The sequence below is a fragment of the Varanus komodoensis genome, unplaced genomic scaffold (genome assembly GCF_004798865.1).
Source record: "Varanus komodoensis strain SLA01 unplaced genomic scaffold, ASM479886v1 scaffold8, whole genome shotgun sequence".
NCBI lineage: Eukaryota > Metazoa > Chordata > Lepidosauria > Squamata > Varanidae > Varanus > Varanus komodoensis.
Genome location: NW_025336481.1, coordinates 31699326 through 31726438, shown reverse-complemented (window position 1 = coordinate 31726438; position 27113 = coordinate 31699326). Strand labels below are relative to the sequence as shown.

At 43.0% G+C, this 27113-nt stretch overlaps 1 protein-coding gene across 6 annotated transcripts; it reads left to right on the top strand.

Annotated features, from left to right (window-relative positions):
• Positions 1 to 102: 102 nt before the first annotated feature.
• LOC123036204 (LRP2 binding protein) lies at positions 103 to 26931 on the top strand. 6 transcript variants are annotated; one of them, XM_044455239.1, is made up of 9 exons: positions 103 to 171; positions 4323 to 4461; positions 5413 to 5525; positions 6916 to 7023; positions 14580 to 14722; positions 15851 to 15956; positions 20996 to 21219; positions 23221 to 23386; positions 25096 to 26931. In XM_044455239.1, the coding sequence occupies exons 2-9, from the start codon at positions 4347 to 4349 to the stop codon at positions 25159 to 25161; spliced, it is 1041 nt and encodes a 346-aa protein (XP_044311174.1). In that variant the 5' UTR covers positions 103 to 171; positions 4323 to 4346; the 3' UTR covers positions 25162 to 26931. The 6 variants fall into 6 exon arrangements, with proteins under 6 accessions (XP_044311174.1, XP_044311173.1, XP_044311175.1 ...); XM_044455238.1 differs by lacking the exon at positions 103 to 171 and adding an exon at positions 2789 to 2923; XM_044455240.1 differs by lacking the exons at positions 103 to 171; positions 25096 to 26931 and adding an exon at positions 2789 to 2923 and having other exon boundaries at positions 23221 to 25068.
• The last annotated feature ends 182 nt before the right edge of the window (positions 26932 to 27113 follow it).

The following is a 27113-nucleotide window of genomic DNA, read 5'->3' as shown; positions in this document are numbered from 1 at the left end:
AGCTATACTTAGTTGACCTGGGATTGCCCATGTGAAGTCCACAGTTCATAAGATTGAGATATGTATTGGATTCAAATAGCCACAGTTGCTATGCTCAGATCCCTGCTGTCTCCAACCAGGAATGCTTCAACACACAACTTAGCGAAGTCTCATGGAGTTCTCCAGATTAAGGTGAAAGCATACTAGACTTAAAAATATAATGCAACTGATAGCAGTTGCTTCTCTTTGAACTCTGTCCACTTGAACTCTTGTTTTCTCATGATACATAGATGCACCTTTAGCTGCTGCTCTTCTTGATGCTATTTCACCCCTTCTCTTAAACTGGAGAAAACCTGCAATCTGGGAAACTATATAATTAAAGCAATTGGCAGCATAGATATTTTGACTTCACTTTGCAGGGAAGGTTACATACTATTCCTAACAATGACAACAACTGCAATGACAACATAATAATAACTGTTTCAAATGAAATGCATAGCAATAGCTGATTAAGAATGTCAGACTGTGTTGTATCAGACCAAGGGTAGTCATGAAGGGGTGGTTTTATTCAAGGAAATGTGATTACTGGAAAGATAGTTGACTTCTAAATGTAGAAGTGAGTTTTTGATTTTGAAGTTTAGTTTAACTCTAATCTCAAAACTCTAGCATTGTATCCAAGTGTGTAATGACTATGATCGTTAATGATGGGAGCACAGTATATCATTGCTTTGTACATTTATTTATATTACACTCAGTGCTGGCTCCAGGTTTTGGAGGGTACTTAGGCAAGACACCTTCAATGGTTCTCCTCCCTCAGTGAGTACCTTCTCACCACCATTGCCTCTGGATGCTACTGCTCCTCATCTTCTTTCTCATAATTGCCAGTCTATGTGACAGGCAGAGAGACAGTGAGCAAGCACAAGTGCTCCTACTTGGGCCAGAACAAAAGGTAAGTGATCAGGCAGATTGCAGTGGTAAAGAGGCTCCAGGAGACTGTCATCCGTGGATTCCTGCTGAGTTGTGGGCCTTCAGCATACATATATCTTTGTGGTCAGTAACATGACTGCTAACATTGTAACACAGTAAATTTAATTATAGATTAAAGCAACACAACAACAAAAACCAAACAGCGGCCAGTAAATAAATAGGTTGTGAAGTGCTTCAACTGATCTTTTAATTCCTAGAAAAATATTAACGGGGACTATCCTTGACACCCATTCCCCTTCTCAGGATCTCCCGTTCCTTGCTTTATTTGTGAGTTGCATTTATTACCATGGAGCCCTGCCAGAGTAACCAGCATTCTATTGTTGTTACATTCTTACATGACTGTCAAGTCACCTCTGACTTAAGGCCAGAAATGAATGGATGCCCTCTGAAGTGTTCATCTTGACCGCCTTGCTTAGCTCCTCTAAAGTCAAGGCTGTGGCTTCCTTTCTATCTCAAATGTGGTTGTCCTTCTACCTTCAACCTTATTGTCTTCTATGGAAATCTTGCTTTCTCATGATGTGCCCAAAGTACAACAGCCTCCATTTTGTCATTTTTGTTTCCAGGGAACATTGTGTCCTGATTTGATCTAGGACCCATTTATATGTCTTTCTGACCAGCATACTTGCAAAGCTTTTCTCCTTCACCATGTCTGGAATGCATCAATTTTCTTCCTGTCAGCTTTTTTCACTGTCCAGCTTTCACACACATGATGAGTGTTGCCAATTGTAGCACCCCAAAACACCCCAAAACTAATTGGCCAGAGAAAGGCCCCAAAAGTGGTTGGCTAGAGGAAGGCCACATAGTAAAAACACCACAGTTATACTGTCCCAGAAGGGAGGGCAGATAAGAACAAAATGAACTTTGTGTAACCCACAGCTAACACGCTAGCCTGACCTAGAATACAGTAATCAAAGGGACAGTGGAAATTGGTTCTAGCTGCCATGAAAGTTGCAAATGTGCAGGGAGTAAGAACATAGCAAGCCTATGTGAATCTTGAGCAGATAAGAAATAGACATGGGAAATGTCTGGTCCTTGACAGAAGAAAGAACTCTTTCTCCAGCATGGGAAGGGGTGCATACATTGATGTATCGATATATTAGATGTGCATTAGGTGACCTAATTGGTTACCTAGGGTATAAAACTGGTGTACTGGGGTGCGACCTTTGAGACACTGCTTTGGGCTGAATGTCCCCTTTTGTCTCCCTTTATTCTAGTGCACTAGAATAAAGCTGGTTTTGGCTCTAAGTCTCGTCTCAGGCTCTGTTTGGCTTCGGGTCTGGGATCCACCCGGGGTTTGCCCCAGCTGTTGACTGGCACAGCCCGGTAACAATGAGGAACACAAGAGTGTGGATGGCCTTGGTCTCCCATTATTTTAAGTGGGCCACCATGTGCCTCCCATTCATTTCTGGTCATATGTGCTTTAGCCTTAGTTAGTTAAATCACATCCAGTCTTTTCTGTCTCTTATGCTTGTACATGTTCAGAAACTGCCTTGCCTGCTAGGCTTGGGGCTGAGCCTTCCAGTCAATTCATTTTTTGAAATGTATTAATGCAGGAGAGAGGATATTATGAGAAACCAGTCAATATTGGGGCAGACTGTACAAATTCAGTCATGTAGCTTTTGGACCACTTGCTCCTGAAGCCCTAAGTGCGCCTCAGTTGTAGGAAGGAGCAGGGAGTCTCCTCTTCGGGAAGCGTTTATGACGCAAGCGAACACACCGCTACGCGCGCTCCTCAGGCGCCCCGCCCCCTGCAGGGCGAGCGGCGGCCTCACGGGCCCCATGCGCGCGCTCCCGCGGGCCTGGAAGCAGGAAAAAGAGGCGGGCGCTGGTCGCTAGGACTTTTGTCGCCTGCATTGCTAGGCAACGCGAAGCCACGGGAGGGCGGCTCCCTCTCCCGCGGCTCTCCGCAGTTTCGTGTGGGAGGCCCAACCTGCGATGGGAACCGGCGGCGCATTCGGTGAGTCACGCGTGGGAGCACAGTCGAGCGGACTCGTTCAGCCTTTCCCGGCAGTTCCTTGCCCTTCACCCACCCCCGCTACGCTCTTTTCTTCTTTTCTTTCGTAGCACCGGGCTTTGGCATCTAAGCGCTGAACAGCACGTTACGCTAATTGCGTAGCGTGTCGCTGACGCGTTCTCTATCTGTGTAAGCTTATTTTTGTGCATCGGCCAGTAGCTCTGATTCGAATTGGGATGGCAGCACAGAGAAGGGGAAGATCCAGCCTTCCGCGTCTTCCGCCTTCAACACCGCTGCTGCCCAGTAGTTGCCAGTCAGGATTTTCTCTTTTTCCATCACCATTAGACATATCCATTCTCTTCTCTACTCCTGGAGAAGGTAGATGCATCCTATTCTGGCATCTCAGCCTCTGGCATCTCATCATTCTGCCATGGATGACCTTGCTTAGGAGACCAGATTAGTGTGAGAGTCCAGATTCCTGGTGGCACTGCTCCTGACCTATTTGTCACTGTCAGTCCCTCTCACTACATTAATATGTGCACCCAGGAGGGGACTGCTGCATATATTGAAGCAGGTTTTGGACAGCTACCTGTTTGGGCAGCTGTTGCAGATCCTGGATGAGAAGGCAGTTGGGCCAAAGGCCCTCCATGGCACCTTCTCACTCTGTAATACTATATATGCTACCCTGAGAGTTCTGGACAAAAGGAAAAATCATAATAAATGTCATAGTATTAATAGCATGTCAATGGCATTATAACCATAATATATTCAGAAAGAACAGAATTGCTGAACCTAATGACATTCTGTGCTGAAACTATGCCAGACTGACAATGGTCATGTTACTCTAATACCATAACTGCCAGAGCCCAAGGAAAGCAGGCTATGGCTCCACTCTGTATAAATACTTCTTAAAAATAGGAAAAGTATTCCCCTGTACCTAAAATAATTTGCTTTTTATCATCCTTCTGACTGAGTTCTTGTTAGTTATAACTCCCAGGAGCCCTAAAATATGACAGACACACTCTGCTCTATTCAAGAATGTCTTTGATGTGTTCAATAGAAGTATGCATAAATCTCAAAGTCTTTGTTTTGTCAAATGCCACCTACTAATCTCTTTCAAATAAGCACTCTCAACATTTGGAGCCTTGTCAACATCTGGATAATGTACACTGCTCTTGCCCCTGAGAAAGCTCAGAGCTGCGGGCACTGTGCTAACCAACCGGGGTAAGTGAGTATTATAAAAGGTCAGTATGGGATGTTTTTCTTAATAAGATAGCCTTAGAAGATAAGTGTTTGGGTCCATGTTCTGGAATAAATGTGGTTTGATGGAAAAGCAAATAAGAATTTCTGGGTGGACCCCAGCTTCTCTCTTATCTGGGCCCATTACTCTGTTTTTTTACAGAAAAGAATAACCTGAAAGAAAGAAATGAAACTTTCCAGTGAGCTCCTGCCTCGGGCACATAGCAGTGAGACCATTCTTCAAACCATTTCAGACCTCCACAATAGTGACTCAATAGGTTTAAAATGGCTAACTGACTCAGGTAAGATAATACTCTTTGTCTTTTTAACAACACTTGCTTGTGCAAGCAGCTGCACAACAGCCCTTGTGGATTCTCATCTTGTATATAGTTATAATGAACATAATTTTCTGCTGGCTGAAAGAAAGGCCTATTTTAAATTGAGAAAAGGGCAAGTAAGAGTACACATAGTATTGGTTGCATCTTTAAAAAAACCCAGCAAAATGATTTAAAGCATAATCCTATAGGTTGTGCAATGGATAAACAGAGGGGTCCAAGTGCAATGGGTTGAAGATTGACTGTAGATCAGTGCTTTTTTTCATCACAAACGCAACACACTAGACAAAATCTGAAGGAATGTAGTTGTGCTCTTGCTGAGAGCAATAATGGGCCTGAGCAGGTTTGTACACTGCCCACCCCCTTCTCCTTGTTCCTTATATCTGGGAGAACCTTGTTCACATTTGTTTCAGTTTCTAAGAATGCTGGCTTGTATGTAGATCAGCATTCTTGGCTGAACTGGCTAGTAAAAAAGTTAGATAAATGACCCATGGCCTGAAGATGGCATGTTTAGAAATTGACCAGAAATTGTTTGAAACCATCATCTCCAGTTCATTTACAACAAGAAGCCCAGGCTTCTTTGAACATGAAACTCTGCAAGCAATGTCCTACTCCCAGCCTTGAGGAATGAGGAATTCAGAATTAGTGCATTGTAGAGGGAATAAATGTCAGGTGCCCTGAATACCATAATGCTCTATATGCTTCAAGTGTAAGTATGTGGCTATGGTTGGTGGAGGGAGGCTTGGTGCCAAAAAACCCCATTTGTGGTCCCACCCATTTTGGACTTTGGCTCCACCTACCACTGGAAATGGGACCCTCATGTTAAATAAATACTATACCCTACTATAGATCATGAGTATGTCACAAAGTTTGTTCTCAGGCTTTAGGACCAAATACTACCCTTTTATTTTTAAACAGATACTTACAGTCATGCTTTTCTGCTTGCAAGGGCTGAAGAGCAGTTGGAAAAGCAGATTAAAGCTGGAGATCCTCTGGCATCTTTCCTTAAAGGACAGCTGTATTTTGAAGAGGTGGGACTTTAAAAAAATAATAAATCAAATTGCATTAGAAAATGTCAAAATGAAAAAGGGGGGTTAAGAATTCATCTAGATACATTTATTTGAGGATTTTTCTGTAACCTCGGACACTGCCTTCTACCAAATCAGAATATTTGTCCCTCAAGTCCAGTGTTGTTTATTCAGATGGGTGGCAGCTATCCAAGGTCTTCTGCTGGATTCTCCTACCTGATCCTTTCAAATGGAGATGCCACAGATTGAACCTAGGGTCTCCTGCATCTAAAGCATATGCTGTGCCACTCAACTATGGTCCTTTTTTGGGGTCAAAGTACTTAAATACCTCCTTATCCAACTGAAAGCAGATATTTTAAACCTGGTCTTCTTTCCTAGGCAGTGCCTTGAAAGGATAAACTATCTCAAACACCCTAGAAAATATTAAAGGAGAGGGAATCTTGTGAGTCAGAGCTCTCTGTTAGCTATCCTTCTTTGCTAAATCCCTAGGCCTTGCTTCTATTCCTATTGGGTAGCCACCCATGAGATATAATTGTTTCTGCTATGACACCCACCCCATTTTTATCATAATGCTATGTCATCCAGAAGGTCATTGCTGCTTCATGAAAGGTTTTTTAAAAAAACAGGGTATGCTCAGATCGTTCTAAACAAGCATGTCCCAATCCAGCAGGGTGGATCTGGGTGCTGAAGCATACCCTGTTGACACATATTCATGTTGTGGTGTCAATCTGAGCCCTACTGAACTGGGTGGATGTGAATTCCCATCCTGGCCTATTGTGTCTAGTTTTTTTGTGACCGGTTATGTGCAATAAGAGCTGGTGTAGGGCACAGTGTTGTAGGACTGCAGCTATTTGCTCAGTGATCTTTCATGGGTGAGTGGGAATCTCAATAATGCTCTCAGTCCCATAAAGACATCCCCGTTCACTTAAGTGGAAGTGTCAGTTCAGCCCAAGTATCCCATCACAACTGCCCCATGGGAATCTGAATCCAAGTGATGTGCTCTTTTGCAATGATTTTATCTTGAGAACTTGTATCTGGTGATGCTTCTGTTTAGGTTCTGGGAAGCTAAGTGAATCTGTCCTGTTTAAGAAGAAAGCAACTAGTTGCTCCCTGTTCCAAATGTTGTCTTTTGAATGTACACATGCACCTCTCATATCTAGGCTCCAGACACTGATGGATTAGACTGAGTAGTGTCATTGGTATAATTTATTTCTGTTTTCCAAGAAAGTCAAAAACAAGTTTTTGTACATTTTTTGCTGCTCCCTCCATTCCTGCACTTTCTTTTTAAAAAATGGATGCTATTTTATTTTAAAATTGCATAATTGTATCATGAAAGCTCAGTAGCTAGCCCAGCTTGCTAGTTTGTTTAATCCTTTGCATTATTCTTTTGCAGGGATGGTATGATGAAGCATTATTGCAGTTTGAACAAAACACAGATTTTCAGTCCATTTATCAGCTAGGTGTAATGTATTATGATGGACTTGGGACGCCAGCAGATCCTGTAAGTTACAACTAGAAGGTAGATTTTCTTTTCATCAGTTTTTACTGGGTGATATTTAATAATATATAACATTTCAAACAGCTGAAAATGCAGAGGATATTGTATGGCTGAGAACACAGTCCTATGCATATTTAGATAGAAGAAAAGTCCTACAACTCCCCATGTCCTCCAGTCAGTGTACTGGATGAGGGATACTAGGAGTTGTAAGACTTTTTTTTCCTGTCTAAACAGTCATAGGATTGTACTCTAAATGACCCAAGCCTAATATCGATTAAATATGGTGGGAACAATCCAATGCCACTAGAGGTACAATGCTCAGGCACAGATGCTTCTCCTAGTCTCTAATCCAGGGGCGAGCAGACTTCAGGTTTGCAAGATCTACTCTGTGTGTGTGAGTTTTAATTGGAACTCCAACACCTACCAACTGGAGCCTAGTGCAAAAGGTATACATGCAATTGAAATTGAAGAATTCTGAATCTTGAAATTTGTTTTGAGCACCAGAACTGCACTGAGTTCACACTTCCTCCACGTACAAGTCCACTCTTTGTGCCACTCATTTTAGCAGTATAAAGAGACCTTGTGAAGCAGTGCTCTCCAAAATGTCCTGTCCCTGACAACCCTGCTCAGTTCTTGTAAATTCAAGGCTGGGGCTTCTTTTATATAATCAATCTATCCCATAAGAGCAGGTTGCTTACCTGTAACTGATGTTCTTCGAGTGGCCATCTGTGCATTTACACATATGGGTGCTGCGCCTGCGCAGTGCCTAGGCCGGAAAATTAGAAAGCTAACGGTTTTTGGCGGGAAAACACTCTCCTGCCCCCTGCAGTATAAATAGAGCGGAGCGTCCGCCATTTTACTCAGTCTTGAAGACCGACGTTCGCCCCCTAACGTTCGAAAAACAGCATCACAGCAAGAAAAATCGGCACCATAGGAATAACACGGAACCGACAGTAAGAAAAACAGTCCATTCACCGACACCATGCGGGGCTGGCGGGTGGATTGTGTGAATGCACAGATGGCCACTCGAAGAACATCAGTTACTGGTAAGCAACCTGCTCTTCGTCGTGGCCTCTGTGCATCACACATATGGGTGATTAGCAAGCTTACCAGACTTGGAGGAGGGAAGGTGTTGTCAGTGAAGAATGGCAGAGAGCACAGCTCTACCAAAGGAACAATCCCTTCTGGCACATACATCAAGCTGATAATGCTTGGCGAAAGTACATGGAGCAGCCCAAGTTGCAGCCTTGCAAATATCCTTAATTGGAACCCCTGCTGCAAAGGCCGACGAAGTCACTACTGCTCACGTAGAATGCGCCCTTGGAAGTGAGGGTAAATCAAGTTTTGCCAATTGATGTGCTAGGACTATGGTCTGCACAATCCATTTGGACAGTCGCTGAGATGAGACTGGAGAGCCCTTGTCATGAGCAGCAAAAAGTCTATTGGAATTCCTGAACGCTTCTGTGTGAGATCTGTAAAAGGCTAGACAGCATCTAACATCCAGTGTATGGAGAGAGCGCTCAATCGGAGTCGACGGAGATGGAAAAAACACAGGGAGGACGATGTCTTGGTTCAAATGAAACGGTGTAGCCACCTTGGGAAGAAACTCGGAGTCCATTCGAAGGACGACTTTTTCCTTGTGAAAGTTCAAGAACGGTGGGTCTATGCGTAGAGCATACAGTTCACTGGCTCTTCTGGCTGAAGTAACTGCAACAAGGAAGGCAGTTTTCCATGAAACTAAGCAAAAATCCACTGTTGCCAAAGGTTCAAATGGCGGTTTTGTAAAGGCCTGAAGTACAACAGAAAGACTCCACGTTGGCATAACAGGTTGAACCGACAGGTGCAAATTTTGTAGCCTTTTAAGGAAACGGTGAATCAGGGGTTGAGAAAAAACAGATGACCCCTGGATGCTGCCACGAAAATGCGAGATAGCAGCCATATAGATCTTTATAGATGAAGGCTTGAGTCCCGAGCGATGAAGGTCTAATAGAAATTGCAAAATATTCTCGATTCAAGCCGACTCTGGAGAGAAGGAACGGGCATTGGCAAAGGAAGAGAATCTTCTCCACTTTGCTGAATATGATTTCCGTGTGGAAGGTCGTAGTGCAGATTTGAGAATTGCCTGGATATCCAAGGATAACACTATCGGTCCCAAAATGGACCTTGACGGTTCCGAGGGAGGAGTTGGTTGTGTCGATTGGGACGGCGACAGAGCCAACGGAAAATTCAGATCTATCGGAAGCACCGTGCTGTTAGTTTCAGCAAGAGTTGGTCCGGGTGTCAGACTGTCCCATTGTGTTGTGTTAACAGATGAGGAACAAGCGGAAGTCGTCAAAAAACTCCTCTGGACTGAGTGAGGAGAGTGGCGAACCAAGGTTGCCTTGGCCACCATGGGGTTATCAGAATTCCTGTGGCGTTGTCGTGCATGATCTTCGACACTGCCTTCATGAGGAGTGGGATTGGAGGGAACGCGTAGAAGAACAGGTTGTTCCAGTCAATCATTAGGGCATCTCCCCTCGAGTCCAGTCCCAGCCCTGCTCTGGAGCAGAACAGTTCGCACACCCTGTTCGACCGGGTCGCGAACAAGTCTATATCCGGTTGTCCCCATAACTGGAACAGCTGGTTGCAAACCACTCGATCCAACTCCCATTCGTGGGTAGTTGACATCTGTCGGCTCAGTGCGTCGGCTTCTACATTGTCGGTTCCCGCAAGATGAACCACCACCATCATGATGTCCCGAGGAATGCACCAGTCCCAGATTTGCATTGACAAACGGGCCAGGAGAGGTGACTTTGTCCCGCCCTGTTTGTTGACGTAGAAAACAGCAGCTATGCTGTCGGACACAATCTGTACAACTTGGCGGTGTAAGACGGTTTCGAAAGATTTGAGAGTGTTGAAAATCGCTAGAAGCTCGAGGAAGTTGATATGCCTTGCCGCTTCCCGTCGGGTCCATGCACCTTGGACCCGAAGTCCTGCACATGTCGCACCCCATCTGATGAGAGACGCATCGGTGTACGGTGTACACTGTCACTGTCGGTTGGGGTGGGCAAAATGGAACGCCTACAGATAGGTTGCGTGAAATAGTCCACCACGTCAGGGTGTGAAGGATCAAAGATCGAATCCGCAGAAACTTGGTTTGTAGAACCCGCTGCGGATGGAACGAGTTGCTGAAAAATAATTGGAGTGGGCGGAGCCTGAGCCTTGTGTGCAGCACAATGGCCACTGAGGCTGCCATGTGTCCCAACAATCTTTGTATAGTGATGGCTTTAACTGTCCTTTGTCGTCGAATCCGATGGATGTGCGTACACAGGGTGGCCCTGCGGGACGGAGGAAGGAATGCTCTTTGCAGCGTGGAGTCGATATGTGCTCCGATGAAATCGATGACCTGCGTGGGAATAAGTGACAATTTCTTAAGGTTAATAAGAGTCCGAGGTCATCAAGTAAAGCACAAGTGACGCGGACAGCCGCTAAAAGGTTGTCTTTAGTCCATGACACAACTAGCCAATCATCTAAATAGGGGTAGACCTGTATACCCCGGAGCTGTAGGTGGGCGCAAACCGGGGCCATGCACTTTGTAAAGACTCTCAGTGCCTTAGCCAGGCTGAATGGTAGAACATTGAATTTGAAAATATCGGATCCAACAGTAAAACGAAGGAAACGTCTATGGGAAGGATGGATAGAAATATGAAAATATGCATCCTTCAAGTCCAGTGAGGTGAACCAATCCCCTTCCCTCAGCAAGAAAAGAATATTCTGCAAAGTGGTCATCCGGAACTTCCTCGGTTTGATATATCTATTGACTCCTCTTAGATCCAGGATAGGTCGAAGACCACCGTCCCGTTTGGGGACTGTAAAATATCTAGAATAGAATCCATGTAGCCCATCAGTGTGAGAGAGTTGTCGAATCGCTCCCTTATGAAGAAGGTGAAGGACTTCATCGCACAGAACCGAAGATGGCGGTGTAAATCGGATAGGGCTTGATGGTGGAACGATGTCAAATTCTATTCTATATCCGAGCTGAATGATGGACAGCACCCACCTATCAGATGTAATGGCCTCCCAAATGGGAAGTCGGCTTTGGAGCCAACTCCCAAAGGGGAGAGGGGAAGGTGGGAGTTGGAGAGATGAATTGGTTCGCCAGGACCATCAACGGGGACATTTCTTGGTGTCGAACTGCCTACGGCCCTGGGAGAAGCACTGTTGAGGCTGTTGCCTTCTACATTGCTGGCACTGGTGGAACTGCTGGCGAGGCTGATATTGCTGGTGCCCGTAGGGTCTGGGCCATGGCCACTTACATTTCACTTGTGGGAGTTCCATTCGACGTGCCGTCATATAGGACTCGTGGATGGCTTTGAGTTTCCGATCGGTCTTCGTGTGGAAGAGGCCGGAGCCATCGAATGGCATTTCTTCTATCCTCCTCTTCATTTCCTCAGGGAAATTGCAGTTCCTGAGCCACGTGTGTCGTCAGAGGGAGATAGCGTTGACCATGGCCCGAGAATCAGTGTCTACGTGATGTCTCGCGGTAGACAACTGTTGAATGGCCACCTGCTTTGCTTTGTTTAAGAAGACCTTGGCTAGGTCTGCCTGCTGGTCCGGGAGGGAGGAGACGACGTTTTCCAGCTTCTGCATAATGAAGTACTGGTAACGTGCCAGTGTAACCTCATAATTTGAAATATGCAAACCGAGTCCTGCAGCCACGTAGACCCGGCGCGTAATCATGTCGACCTTCCTCCCTTCCTTATCTCGGGGTGTTGTATGTCCCCGAGCATCCCTGCCCTGGGACGACTCGACCACCACCGAATTAGGCTTCGGGTGGCGCAGCAGGAACGGGGTGTCGTCTTCTCGGACCCGGAACATAGATTCATACTGGCGAGATGTTGCCTGCAGCTGAGCCGGTTGGTCCCAGGGCTGAACCATTGTCTGGCGAAGTGTGGTAATCAACAGTAAGTCAACGGTGGCAGATTGCTTCCCTCGGACGATGTCGTAAAACCGGTCTGTGCTGGGTCTGGGGCGGTGGTAGGCCTCTATCTCCAGCGACCGGACTAGATGAGAAACCAGCTCTGAAAAAGAAACATGGGGCTCATCTGGGGATCCTGGGTCTTGGGAAGTAATAGCTACATCTGGAGACGTGGAGTCTACTTCCGACTCGTCCGAGTCTTGATGGTAGCAGTAATGCTCACTGGACAAAGAGCTTTCAGGAGATGGTGGAGGTCTGCATTCCATACGGCCAGTAGTGGACGGTGCCTCTCTTGGGATCGATGGCGAGCGACGGTCCGGAGGAAAAAAGGCATATGGATGGAGTCCACTCCAGGCAGGATAGCCACCGTAGCCGTGCATAGCCCAGTCATCTGCATGGCACTCCGACAAACGGTTCCTACGCCTAGGAGGAGAGTCTGGTCCCTCAGGTGGCCCAATAGCAGGCATTGGCGTCGGGGAGCGTTGCCGCGGCGGGGAATCTCTAATTTCTCCATCAGAGATGGACTCCCTAAGCTGTGGCTCCTGTGGAGGAGACACGCTTTCAGGCCGAAGAACAGGCCTGGGGGATCCCGGCGGCATCACCTGCATTGCGGACAGCAGGCCGGTCCCGAGGGAGTCAGTACTGTGGTGGCAGTCGGTACCAAGAACCCCGACGAACCCGAGCCTCGGTGTTTGGGGCGATCAGGTTTCTTGCCCTTGTGGACTGCCTTAGCCGCCTTTTCCTTCCTCTGCTTCTTATGGCCGGGGGGCCTTTCTGGCTCTTAATGCTTACGCTTCTCCTTTTGTTTGGTTGGAGGAGAAGGTAGCTGTTGCGCTTCCATTGGAGCAGTGCCTTCATCCGAAGGGTGCTGCGGCGGCGCGGCCGAAGTTGAGGCGGGGCGCTTAGGGGGTGCGGCCGGGGTAGAGGTGGAGCGCTGAGGAGACGCAGCCGAGGAGGGGGTAGACCTTGAGACTAGCTGGTCAGATTGAAGCAAGGCCTGGTCCCAAAGTAACTTGCAGAGACGATTCTCCCTATTCTTCCTGGCCTGTTTGGTAAAGGCCAGGCAATGCCCGCACGTATTGGTCCTATGCCCCTCATCAAGGCAGAGGAGGCATAAGTCGTGCGGGTCTGTGGGAGACATTTTGGAGCCGCACTGACTACACTTGCAGAATGCCGCCAGCTGTGCCATCGCAAAAAGGAAAAAAGAGGTGATAGTACAGAGGGTAAGTAATATTTTTGGGGGGTTTTTTTGGTTTTTTTTTAGAAAAAGAATGAACAGAGGAGCTACAACGAGGGAAAGAGAAACTGGGATATATAACGAGGAAAAGGTACGTTGAACAAGATAACCGTAAAGGAGCACGTGGCGAGATCTAAGCGAGAGACAAGCAGGCACGAGGCACAGTGAACGGCAATCGCAGAGACTGAGTAAAATGGCGGACGCTCCGCTCTATTTATACTGCAGTGGGGAGGGGAGCGGAGCGTTTTCCCGCCAAAAACCGTTAGCTTTCTAATCTTCCGGCCTAGGCACTGCGCAGGCGCAGCACTCATGTGTGATGCACAGAGGCCACGACGAAGAACTGGTCTTCCTTTTCTTCTACCTTCAACTTTCCCTACCATTATTGTCTTTTCCAGTGAGTCTTGCCTTCTCATGATGTGCCCAAGGTATGTCAGCCTCCATTTTGTCATTTCAGCTTCCAGGGCAAGTTCTGCCTTGACTTGATCTAGGACACACTGTCAATCCTGGGTATTCACAAACTTCTCATCAAGCACCATGTTTCAAATGACTTAGTTTTCTTTCATTCAGCTGGATTGCCAATGTGTATCAAATGAAATCTTCCTTAATACCACTAGAGGGCAATATATATTGTAAATGCAAGGGAGTTATTTTTCATTCAGAAGGAAGTGTATCCAAATAAAAGCAATAAGTAACATCAGTTAAGAAGCACATACATGTGTGTGAAATATAACAGACAGTGCCTTTGATTACCACTTAGGTTTTTTTTTAACTGAACTTGTACTTGTTAAAAAATCACTATTAAAGTACCACAGAAAAGAGCCTATTTGAGCACATTTAGAGATAATTGAATGTGCTGCTACTCTGTTACCAGTTGTAGTAGGGCAGAATGCCCTTGGGCATCTGCAATTTGGGCAAACTGAGAGAGAGACCATGACTGAAATCCTGGAAGTGGGCAAGACCAAGAGTGCTTCTAGATGGTGAGCTCCTGATGCTGCCAATCAAAAGTGCATTGCACAACTATTCCACATCTTCCTACTTAACAGATTTTGCAGAATTAAATGAAAAAGACAGAAGGCGGGTGTCAGAAAAACATGGGAGGGCTGCAAATGAGTGGGAATGATGTCTGACTCCTCCCTAAGCCTCATCTGGAAACACAAGAGGAATTTCCCAGCAGCTTCCAGTAGAGGAAGGTGAAGAGAGGGACAATGTGCGACAGTCGCCCACTTCCCTTTGACTTGATGCCAGAGATGGCAGTCTCATAGATACACTTTGCCCCAATACAGTCTCCAGGCCAAGCCACTTGGTGATAAGTGATTCTTATGTGCCATCTTCTTGCACCATTGTTGTTATTTTGGTCAACTGTAGAAAAAAGGCGTGGGGTATATGGAAGAGATTATCAACTCTACCTGCCCAAAAGCAAGACATTTAAAGTTTGCTGCTGCCTACAACCTTGGCAGAGCTTACTATGAAGGATGTGGGACAGAGATTTCTGAAAAAGAAGCTGAAAGGTAACATTTATTTTATATTCATATTAGTATAAACCTTTATTAGGCCAATGGAAAGACTGCTGAAGCTACAGATTTTCAAGATCTCCTAACCCTAACTGACCAGGTGGTTGGGGAGATAGGGGAAGGCAGGATTACTGATTTGAAGTCATCACAAGCTTCATTTGTGTGTCACACTAAGGAAGCCTGAAAACAAGCTATACCATGTGGGTTATTTGTGGAACAATCTCAGTGCACCTTACAGAAAGTTCTCACCATGGTTTGTTCTATACCTTCCTCCTCAGTCCTTCAGCCCTTCTCCCAGTGTCCTTTGTGGCAGAACCTGCCTTGTTTTTCCTCACTCTGCTATCCTTTTCTATTCACCACAATTTTTGACCTCAGAAAATTGTGCTGCTGCAGGTGTTGTTTTCATTTCTGTACAGCTCAATAGCTGAAGCTGTGTTCATAACGCTTTTAAATATTTTTCTTCTGCATTTTCATGAATGTGCAAGAACATAGCTAAAATCTGTCTGATAGATGCAGGCTTGCTTGCTCAGTTTCTTTTTTTTTTCAGCTGTCGAAGAGAGGGTAGAGTCTTTTCTTCCACTTCATCTAAGGCTCTGAACATGTAGATACTGTGACTTCACAGTCAAGTTTGATTAAAAAAAAAATCTTCCTCGTGTTTTAAACATTTTGCCTGATGAGGAAATCTGGAGATCTTGAAAGATTCCATAATTTTTGTGATCTTTCAGTTGGCTTAAGAAAGGTAATGCATGAACATGTATTTCATTTTTTTTAAACGGTCAGTGTGGCTGACTTTGTTTTCTCCTTTGTAAGTGTTCTGTGGGCATGTCAGACTGGCTGTTTTTTAGCAAGTTGGATATGCATTGACGATGTACTCACATGCAGAGAGAGATGTCTTCAGCCATGGCCTGTCCCCACTTTGCTATGTTTTTGGAAATTAACACAGACTGAATTGTGGATGTCAGAAATAACTGCTTATAATGAGGCACAAGGAGGGCCCTGGTTTTTCAGGTACCTCCCTAGTCCTAGCCACCCTACTTCCAGTTTGATGCTGATGCATCTTGGAAAGTGTGAATGTGTCCAGGGAAAAGGACAGCCATATCACTTATGTTTTCCTGTGCTTTCCAGATTATGGCTTATTGCTGCAGACCATGGGAACCCAAAAGCAAGTGTAAAAGCTCAGAGTGCCCTTGGGATGTTATATTCAGCACGCCATCCAAAAGATCTGAAAAAGGTACTGCTCTGGCTTTGATGTTCCTACCAACCTTAGATTCATTTGTGTGTTCAAAGTTGTCCAATGGAAAAGAGGCTGTTATATTTTAGAGGTGACATAAGTTAAGGTAGTGTTGATATAAAAAAGCAAAACCAATGTTGGAAATCAACATCTGGATAAAAATATAAAATCAGTTATCCAAATTGTCTTTACCTTTTGTATATCCATAGTAGGAAAGCAGTAAAATGATTTATTTTAAAATATGTCTTCCATACCTGGTTCCTTTTGAAGTTGAATCTTTTTGCAAGGAAACAGTTTTCTCAGTGGCATCATCCACAATCTGCTTGCAACTGCAAGCCTGTGTAACAACTGTATCTCTGGATATAGTGTTTCCATTTGCATCAGAAGATGACTGAGCCAAGTTCATAAGCCTTAGATGAGCATTGTGATGAGATGGGAATGAGTATCTAGATGTACATTGGCACTGCATAAGGAAGGCTTAAAAGTCAGTGATTAAAAGTAAGAGAATGAAGTGATACCTTGGCTGAAAATAAATAGCTAAATAAAAAGGGATTTGATCTTTCATAATAGTGACCAGCTTTGAGTTGTTGTTGTTAGTCGCGAAGTCATGTCCGACCCATCTTGACCCCATGGACAACATTCCTCCAGGCCTTCCTGTCCTCCACCATCCCCCAGAGTCCATTCAAGCTCACACCAACTGCTTCAGTGACTCCATCTAGCCACCTCATCCTCTGCCGTCCCCTTCTCCTTTTGCCATCTATTGTTCTAGCATTAGGCTCTTCTCCAGTGAGTTCTTCCTTCTCATTAGGTATCCAAAGTATTTGAGTTTCATCTTCAGTATCTGGCCTTCGAAAGAGCAGTCAGGGTTGCTCTCCTCTAGGACTGACTGGTTTGATCGCCTTGTGGTCCAAGGGACTTGCAGGAGTCTCCTCCAGCACCACAGTTCAAAGGCCTCAGTCCTTTGGCACTCAGCCTTCCTTATGGTCCAGCTTTCACAGCCATACATTGCAACTGGGAAAACCATAGCCTTGACTATATGTACTTTTGTTGGCAGGGTGATGTCTCTACTTTTTAGTATGCTGTCTAGATTTGCTATAGCTTTCCTCCCCAGGAGCAAGCATCTTTTAATTTCTTGGCTGCAGTCCCCATCTGCGGTGATCTTGGAGCCCAGGAAAATAAAATCTGTCACTACCTCCATTTCTTCCCCATCTCTTTGCCAGGAAGTGAGAGGACTGGATGCCATGATCTTAGTTTTCTTAATGTTGAGTTTCAAGCCAACTTTTGCACTCTCCTCCTTCACCCACATCAAGAGGCTCTTTAGTTCTCTTCATTTCTGCCATTAGAGTGGTACAAGCTGCATATCTGAGGTTGTTGATATTTCTCCCAGCAATCTTAATTCCAACTGGTGATCCATCTAGCCCTACCTTTCTCATGATGTGCTCTGCATATAAGTTAAATAGGCAACGAGACAGTATACAGCCTTGCCAAACTCCTTTCTCAATTTTGATCCAATCAGTGATTCCGTGTCCAGTTCTCACTGTTGCTTCTTGACCCGCATATAGGTTTCTCAAGAGACAAATAAGATGGTCTGGTACTCCCATCTCTTTAAGAACTTGCCACAGTTTGTTGTGATCCACACAATCAAAGGCTTTAGCATAGTCAATGAAGCAGAAGTAGATGTTTTTCTGGAACTCCCTAGCTTTCTCCATGATCCAGCGTATATTGGCAATTTGATCTCTAGCTCCTCTTTGAAATCGTGCCTGTACTTCTGGTAGTTCTCGGCCCACATACTGCTGGAGCCTAGCTTGTAGGATTTTGAGCATCACTTTGCTAGCATGTGAAATGAGTGCAATGGTGCAGTAGTTTGAACATTCTTTGGCATTGCCCTTCTTTGGGATGGGAATGTAAACTGACCTTTTCTAATTCTGTGGCCACTGTTGAGTTTTCCAAATTTGCTGGCATATTAAGTGTAGCACTTTTACTGCATCGTCTTTTAGGATTTTGAATAGCTCAACTGGAATACTGTCGCCTCCACTAGCTTTGTTGTTGCTCAGACTTCCTAAGGCCCATTTGACATCACATTCCAGGATGTCTGGCTCGAGGTCAGTGACCACCCCATCGTGGTTGTCAGGGACGTTAAGCTCTTTCTTGTATAGTTCTTCTGTGTAATCTTGCCACCTCTTCTTAATCTCTTCTGCCTCTGTTAGGTCCCTGCCATTTTGTTCCTTTATCATGCCCCTCTTTGCATGAAATGTTCCCTTCATATCTCCAATTTTCTTGAAGAGATCTCTGGTCCTCCCTATTCTATTGTTTTCTTCTATTTCTTTGCACTGTTCATTTAAGAAGGCATTCTTATCTCTTCTAGATGTTCTCTGGAATTCTGCATTCAATTGTTTGTATCTTTCTCTTTCTCCCTTGCCTTTCGCTTCCCTTCTTTCCTCAGCTATTTGTAAAGCTTTCTCAGACAGCCATTTTGCTTTCTTGCATTTCTTTTTCTTTGGGATGGTTTTAGTTGCTGCCTCTTGTACAATGTTGCGAACCTCCCTCCATAGTTCTTCAGGCACTCTATCTATCAGATCCAATTCCTTAAATCTATTTGTCATCTCTACTGTATATTCATCAGGGATATGATTTAGGTCATACCTGAGTGGCCTAGAGCTTTTCCCTACTTTCTTCAACTTCAGCCTAAATTTTGCAACAAGAAGCTCATGATCTGAGCCACAGTCAGCTCCTGGTCTAGTTTTACTGACTGTATAGAGCTTTTCCATCTTTAGCTGCAGAGAACATAGTCAATCTGATTTCTGTGTTGACCGTCTGGTGATGTCCATGTGTAGCGTCGTCTCTTGGGTTGTTGGAAAAGAGTGTGTGCTATGACCATCATATTCTCTTGACAAAATTCTACCAGCCTGTGCCCTGCTTCATTTTGTACTCCAAGGCCAAACTTGCCTGTTATTCTGGTTATCTTTTATATTGTTATTTATTTTATATTGTTGGTTTTATATTGTTATTTTTGTATTTTATTGTATTTTATTCTGTGCTGTGAGCTGCCCCGAGGCTTCGGCAAGGGGCGGCATAGAAATGTTTTAATAAATAAATAATAAATAAATCTTTTGGCTTCCTACTTTAGCATTCCAATCCCCCATGATGATAAGGACATTATTTTTTGGAGTTAATTCTAGAAGGTGTTGTAGGCCTTCATAGGACTGGTCAACTTCAGCCTCTTCAACACCAGTGGCTGGGGCATAGACTTGGACTATTGTGATGTTGAATGGTTTGCCTTGGATTCGAACTGAGATCATTCTGTCATTTTGGAGATTGTATCCCAGTACTGCTTTTCCTACTCTTTTATTGACTATGAAGGCTACTCCATTTCTTCTGAGGGATTTTTGCCTGCAGTAGTATACCTGATGGTCATCTGAATTAAATTCACCCATTCCTGTCCATTTTAGTTCACTGATTCCTAAGATGTCGATGTTCAGTCTTGTCATCTCGTTTGACCACATCCAGCTTGCCTGGATTCATGGATCTTACATTCCAGGTTCCTATGGAGTATAGATCTTTGCAGCATCGGACTCTCCTTTCACCACCAGATACATCTGCAACTGAGTGTCCTTTTGGCTTTGACCCAGTTGCTTCATTCTTTCTGGCGCTACTAGTACTAGCCGTCTGCTCTTCCCAGTAGCATATTGGACACCTTCTCACCTGAGGGGCTCATCTTCTGGCCTCATATCTTTTTGCCTTTTGGTACTGTCCATGGGGTTTTCATGGCAAAGATACTGGAGTGGGTTGCCATTTCTTTCTCCAGTGGATCACGTTTTGTCAGAGCTCTCTGCTATGACCTGTCCATCTTGGGTGGCCCTGCACAGCATATAAGCTGTCTAAATAAAATAAAATAAATAAATAGCTCATAGCTTCATTGCGCTATGCAAGCCCCTTCACCACGACAAGGCAGTGATCCATGAAGGAGCAGCTTTGAGTAGTAAAACATTAATGAACAATGTGGGGCAGCACATCAAACTTGGAACTTAAGGTCCAGCTTATGAAAAGTGCCTCTACAGTTGTCTTCCTCTGTTAAGCAAACATACAGCAGTAAAAAAATTAAGAAGCTATTAAATTTCACAGCATTTTTGCATTTATAATTAAAGGCACAGTCCTACTGATTGCAAATGGATGATCACAATCTGCCAAACTTGAAGGCTTACAAGTATCCAGTGCAGAGCAGGAAGAGTGGCAGAAGTGATCTTCCTGGTCTACATTTTACTAGTTGGCCATTTTGGGATATCTAACTGAGGCACTTTGTAGAGGGAGAGAAAGGTCAAAACGATGTCACAATTACCTCATATTGTGACAGTCCCAGTTTCCTCCCCCAGAAAATCTTATTGACCCCCCCCTCTCTGAAGTTGATTTTCTGAGCTTGGAGAGACAGCCAGTTCAGCTCTTTCCATACTGGCTGCAAGGGTCTGGGAAGGGTTTTGGAGCATAAATTCACAACTTCACATTTGCAGCTCTGTCTCCAACTTTAGATTTGGAAATCTGAATTACCCTGTAGCAGTGCAGACAATATTTAGAGTCCATAGGACACTTCCTAAGCAAAGAATTTGGCAGACTGCAAATAGGAATGTTACATGTTTCTTTATCTATACTGCAGATGATAGCTGCCCATTCCCTACTACCCAGTTACTAAAGTGTTCCATTACCATTTTAAGTGTCATTTAACTAATGGGAATAAAATGGGTAGGAGCAGGGTCATGTAAGTCCCATTAGGACCCATGAAAGAAAGGAGAAAGTCAGGTTATGAATGTTATGATAATAGAAATATGTATATATCTAAGTTATGCAGAGTCCTCAAATTAATTTAAGTGTGCTAGTTACATGTAATATAATGACCCTTAAATTTTGGTAATCAAAAGCATTTGTGTTCTGACAGGCCATTCTGGTTTGCACCTGTATCTATCAGACAAGAAATGTAGCAAGAAAAAGTAAAATGTGCTTTTCCTCCATTTGCATGAGCTGTGGCAACCCTTTTTCCTATCCTACAGGCATTCTTTTGGCATTCAGAAGCTTGTGGGAATGGAAGTCTGGAATCGCAGGGTATCCTTGGTCTTATGTATCTTTATGGACATGGTATACATCAAAATTTAAAGGCCGCTCTGGAGTGTCTAAATCAGGCATCTGATCGTGGAAATGTCTATGCTAAAGGTCATTTGGTGGAATATTATTACAGAAGAAAATTTTTTACAAAAGCTGCTGAGTTTGCCAAAAGGTGAATTAATTTCAGCTAATGAGGAAAAAGGTGTTAGATCAAATTCAAAAATAGTTGGGACATACATGGTACCTTTAGATATTTTTTGCAAAAAGACCTAGGAAGAATCAGCAAAAACATTCTGCTAGTTACAACTAGATCTCATTTGCTTTTGACTATCCTCTTTCCTGCAGCAAAAGGTGAAAATCCTCAAAATAATTAGTTGCCTTTTTGCCCTTATATCTCTTTCTTTCATGCAGATTTCATCTTGTGGAGATGAGGGCTTTCTTCTTCTCCTGTCATGTTTCCTTAGTAAGAAATGATTTTAATTTCCATTGGATCAAAAAATCAATGTTAAAGTGCTATGTTGCCCTTCTCTTCCATCTAAAGGGTGATTTCATTAAAAAAAAGTTTCTACCCCAGCACTTGGATGACTTCCAAATTTGGACAAAAGAGTCAGCACTTCCACATTCTTAATCCTTTTTAAATTAGATTAGTTTCTGTTAAAAGATCTGTGACTTTACATTGGCCGATAGTTACTGTAGCCAGTGTGCCTCCAAATACAGAGGTTGCATTTAGTTAGCATGGCTAACAACTAATGGTAGACCTGTGTTCCATCAGTTTGTGTGAAATCATCTAAACTATTGGCTGTCACCACATCTTATGGCCTCAAAGTCCATAATTAATGTGAAGTTTCTTGCTCTGTCAAGAATCACTGGCAATCAATTTCATTGTATGACCTCAAGATGGAGATGATGGAGAGACTGAAAAATGGCCAAATACTTCCTTTAATATATCATGCCTAATTTCAGAAATGTCTGTTGTGTCCTGTACTGCAAGTTTAATTTCAAAACTAAAAAAAACTCACTTTGCCTGCATACACTCCTGCAAGTCAGTGCAGGGATAAAAAGTTGTAACTAACTTCTTCTTTCCAAAGTGAGAACAGCAACAAAGCTGTTGCAGATCCCTCTGCTTGTAATGCCATTCATCTTTAACACACATTGCACCCTGCAGAATAAATAGCAACAGAAGCAATGTCAATATTTTCTTCATATGCTCCAGGCATTTTTTTATATACATCTCACTGAGTGAGAAGACACATAAAGGAAAAACTACAACAGTGCCTCTGTTGCTATTCATAAGAATAAGTGTTTTATCAAGCCTTTGCCTGCATCTTGAATTCTGTGTGAGGAATAGCTGAAGGACATAAATAGTGTCTTTGTGACCAGATGACACAGGACAGACAAACAGGAGATTCCTGATATCATACTCCACTTCTTGCTAGGCTCAGTCCACAAAATAATAATAATAATACAGAGATTTAAGTGTAGTTTCCCAGCAATACCAAACTTGATTTCTCAGAACAGACATCTGCTGTCACACTCAAACATTGCTATGCTCTGGTTGATGGCTTGGAGGATACAGCCATAACCCACCATCTTGATATTCCTGGTCTGACTGCACTTTCAGACAAGCATCCTTTCCTATATGGTAAAACAGTGACACTCCCTCCCACACCATTGTAAGTCAGCCAACTTGCAATTTGCACATGTATGTGATGCTCAAAGATCAAGAAGACCATTTGCTCACCTGCAACTGTAATTCTTTGAATGGTCATCTGTGTACTCACAGACCCCACCCACCATCCTACTTTGGCATTGAAGTTGCACTTTGAGTCTTGAAACAAGTTTTTTTTCATGTATCAACATCTGTATTGATGTTGCTTTCAGGGCCATAATTGGCCATTTCAGGAAATTGAGGGAACAGGTGGGAACTCATTCAAGACATGCGTGCCACAATGGTGGAGGGCTCCTGCCAAACATTCCTCAGCTACAGAAGTGTCCCAAATGAGTCTCCACATACCTGCAGTAAAAGATCTGAGACTGCAGCATTTTTTCACAGAATTCAATTGTGAAAATCTGGTGCAAAATGCTTTCATTGATTTAGGCATTGATTGTGCAAGTTATTCCTAACTGTTCTAAAAGTTGCTCATCTTTTATCTTGCGTTGTGAATCCAAACAGAACCACAGAGAATGACGATGTTGAAAATATAGCAAAAGCAACAGACTGCATTCCTTTTTACATTGCTAGAGGGCTTGCAATGACATCCTTCTATTTGGCTAGATGTCTCCAGCTTGGCCTAGGAACACAACAAGATTTAGAAGCAGCTAAAAAATATTATTCTAAGGTCAGTTTGTGGGAGCCTGAATTATCTGGATTCTAGGTTTACTTCCTCTGATCCCTTTAATTTTGCTTGTTAGAGTCGATTTAATAGAATTTGCACAAGAGTTATTAAAATAAAACTCTGCTCTTGAATGTTCCTAAAATGGCCTAGGAAAATACTACTTGGTTACTTATTTTGACTTGTATTCCATTTTTTTTGCTTATGACAAATATAAAGAAGCAGAAATTCACATAATTCCTGTTTACTAACATGGTAGGCTGTTTGCAGTCATCGAACATATACTGGCAGTGGCAGTGATAGGAAACTTAGAGCCACTCCTTTGAAAGAATGTCCTCCTGTCAAAATTCAGTTTATGACAGTTGTTCCATGGTACAGGCGGGGCATGCATACATTGCAATGTCTACACTGATGACACATGTTCTATAAATGGTAGTAAAGGAATATAAACTTGAGATTCATTTTAGGATACAATTACAAGTGGAAATATGACCAGTTTCTCTCTGAATGAGTCTCATGCCTTCTCCATCCCCACAAGGGGAAGCCTCCAATTCTCTTGTAAATTAGTCTTTTTAGCATGACGTCCAAACCCCAACAAACTGGTTAAAGTTGTGGTTTAAAGTTTCTACTAAACATAGTTAAGATTAACTATGGTATATGTGAGTTCAGACAATCTTAAGGTTAATCAAAATTGGAAGCAAGTGCTTTTGAACTCTTCCTTGTGGCCATGCTAGAGGAATGGGAGGAGTGGACAAGCCCATTATACCTAAACTAGGTCATTGCTAATTAATCCATTTTATACTTCAATACCTGTTGGTTCATATTTTCTATACATACACATAATAAGCAGAGTGGATCCACTTTATTAACTATGGTTTGTGTAGCAGTTCCCTTTGAGAAATGTTGGTTTTAGTGTCTACTACAAGCAATCAGTACTTTGATTTTTCCATAGAATAATGTGTCTACAGCAAACACATTCAACTTTTCAAATAAAATATGTATGATAATGTAGGGCCAATGCACACAAAATTGTAAGAATGGTTAAAGCTTTTCTTGGAATATTTAATTTCAGGTTCTAGGTGGAAGATTCATATGTTGAATACTCCTACCCTCCTACCCAAGAAAATTCTATTTGCATTTAGAAAGTTAGTATGTCTGAAGAGTTCAACTTAGCCTTTTTTGAGATACTATTTGTTTACATTAGGGAGTATTTATATACATAATGAAGCAGTGTATGGGAAACCCGCAAACTGCATACTTGCGTGAGTGAAAAAGTGCGTATCAATGGGTTTGAGTGTGTGCATATCCTGGCTCTACTCACCATGACCCCAGTATGTTCCACAGCAGCCAGTACAGCTCCTAAACGGAAAAAAAATTGCTCACCAGTATACTACGCCATCAAAGAAAGCTTCTACAATTAATTCTACTGATTATCAAACAAGAGTGAATTTATACATTTAGCAGCTAGTTACCATGGGAAAATGATGGATGATTTCTTGCAACAGTCCAAAGTCTTGCTATGTATTATCTGCCAGATTAGATCCATTTATCCACCTTGGAAGGGATTTCAAAAGAGGAAACAGAAGATAAAGGATATGGATATATATTTTGGTTATGTGATTTAAGTTAATATATTTTAAGAAAATGGCATGTTACTAGCAAATATAGTTTATACATTGCACTGAAGTTATTTCCTTTTTTATTATGTTTTAAAGGCATGCAGACTCGACCCTTCTATGGCTGCTGATCTTGAGCTGGCAGCTAATCATGGGCGAATTTAGAGTACCATTTTTGATGAATTTCAGCAAGTTTTACTTTTCTTTACTATTTTCATTCAACTTTTGATAAATCATGGATTATTGTGCACTAAGATCATTCTTGACATACAGAGTATTCTGATGCCTGTTTTACACACTTCATTTAGAAGTGCAGCATGTGTCGATTTATTTCATTATGACCCAACCATCATGCTTTGGTCAAATTCTATTGCATTTCTGAACTGAACTTTCCTTTAATTGTTTGACTTAATAAAACTTGAGAGCTGGTCACCATTAAGTACCTCTGGAAAGGTACCTGTAGCCCCCAACCTCCTTAGCTAGGATTGGGCACCATGCTAATACCTGCTTTAATCACTGTTCCCCATTACCTTCCTTTTCTTTCCTTTTCACTTCAGGCGGAGGGGCTGCAAGCTGTAGAGCTGTATTGGAGGAAGGGTTAACAGCTAACAGCCTCTCAGTCTTCACAGAGACAAGAGAGGACAGGTACACACTTGAGCCAGTTTTTCCCAAGCCCTCCTTTTAATTGCCAATTACAACATAGCTACAAGTGGTAGCATGGGCCAGAACGAAGTGGTTTCCTTGGGATTGTCAGACATTCAGTGCCAGTAGCAATCCCAAATTAAACATTCTAATATGAATAGGAATAAAGGAAAAACAGGCAACTACTTTAAAGAAAACAAACAAAGTATTATGCTGGCTCTTTCCTGGGATTTTCATTCTTGTTGATGAGGGATAGTGAGCATTTACTTTGAAGAGTACAGCATCTTTTAACACTTCAGGAAGAGGTAAAGGAATAGGATAAGAAGGGCAACTTGTCCTCTGAAACTCACTGGATTGTAACTTCCATAATCCTTTACACTGACTAGGGCTGATGAACGTTGCAGTACACCACTACCTGGAGGAACTCAAGTTCCTGCTGGAACAGGGTAACCATATTCTTAGAATATGGATGGCCATGACTGACAAGCAGGCATAGTCAGCCAATTAGATTAGCTTCATGTAGGCAGAAAAGCTCCCTTAACAGCCAGGAACTAGGAGATGAGGACAGAAGGTGATAACTGGAAAGGAGATTGCCCTACCTCCTGCTGATAGAACTGTCGTTTCAAATGAGTGTATTTTAAAGTGCCAGGAATTATGTGTATTAATTACCTTGAAGAAATGGAGGCCAGAAATACTGACTGGGTTGCTGTCCTTTTAAAGAGACATGCTAGAATGGTAGGTCTATATTATAGCATCTTTTTTACCTACAAGTATCAAATATGCAGGGCCAGAATCTTAAAGTGTCTGAAATACTTGTGCCTAAAAAATCATTTTTCTCATACCTTTCATTCATGAATTACACATTACAAAATGCTAGAGTGGGCATTTGAAACTTATTTTACATTAAAAACATTGTTGGAAAGTCATAACTTGCTAAGATGTATATCAAACTTTTCAGTGTTCCTGCAAAACAGTAGATGCTTATGCTTTCAAACTTAATCAGTGGATACTTGTATGTCTTGCCTGTTGAACAACTGAATGAAACTAGTGAGCATTGAAACCCTGGGCATTTGTGATTAAGGATGCTGATACATGCACAGATTAGCCACCCAAGAATGGCAGATGCAGTCAATATACTTGTATTGTGGCATTTTTGTTGGCATATACTAGAAGAAATGAAAACTATACCCATTGTGCTCAGTGAGACTACATGAATTTTGAGATGTATAAGCTCTGGAAATAGTTGTGTTTTCAAGCATGTTTAATTAAACACATCTGCTTCAGCAACAAAAAGCTACCGTCTGTAGGTGTGATTTTAAAAAGTGATGAACTAGCAGCCTTGGAGTGGAAAGAATCAGATATTGATTTAACAAACCTTTCAAAAGGGGCACATTTTTTAAAAGAGCCCTGGATAATATCACTGAAGGATGAATGATCTCACTGAACTTGGCAACTTTAGCACCAAATAAGCGAGT

Coding starts and splice junctions, on each gene's coding strand:
- LOC123036204 (XM_044455239.1), top strand. CDS start 4,347: ATGAAACTTTCCAGTGAGCTCCTGCCTCGGGCACATAGCAGTGAGACC. Junction 4,462..5,412: donor AAAATGGCTAACTGACTCAG/GTAAGATAATAC, acceptor ATTTTTAAACAG/ATACTTACAGTCATGCTTTT. Junction 21,220..23,220: donor GCTGCTGAGTTTGCCAAAAG/GTGAATTAATTT, acceptor GAATCCAAACAG/AACCACAGAGAATGACGATG.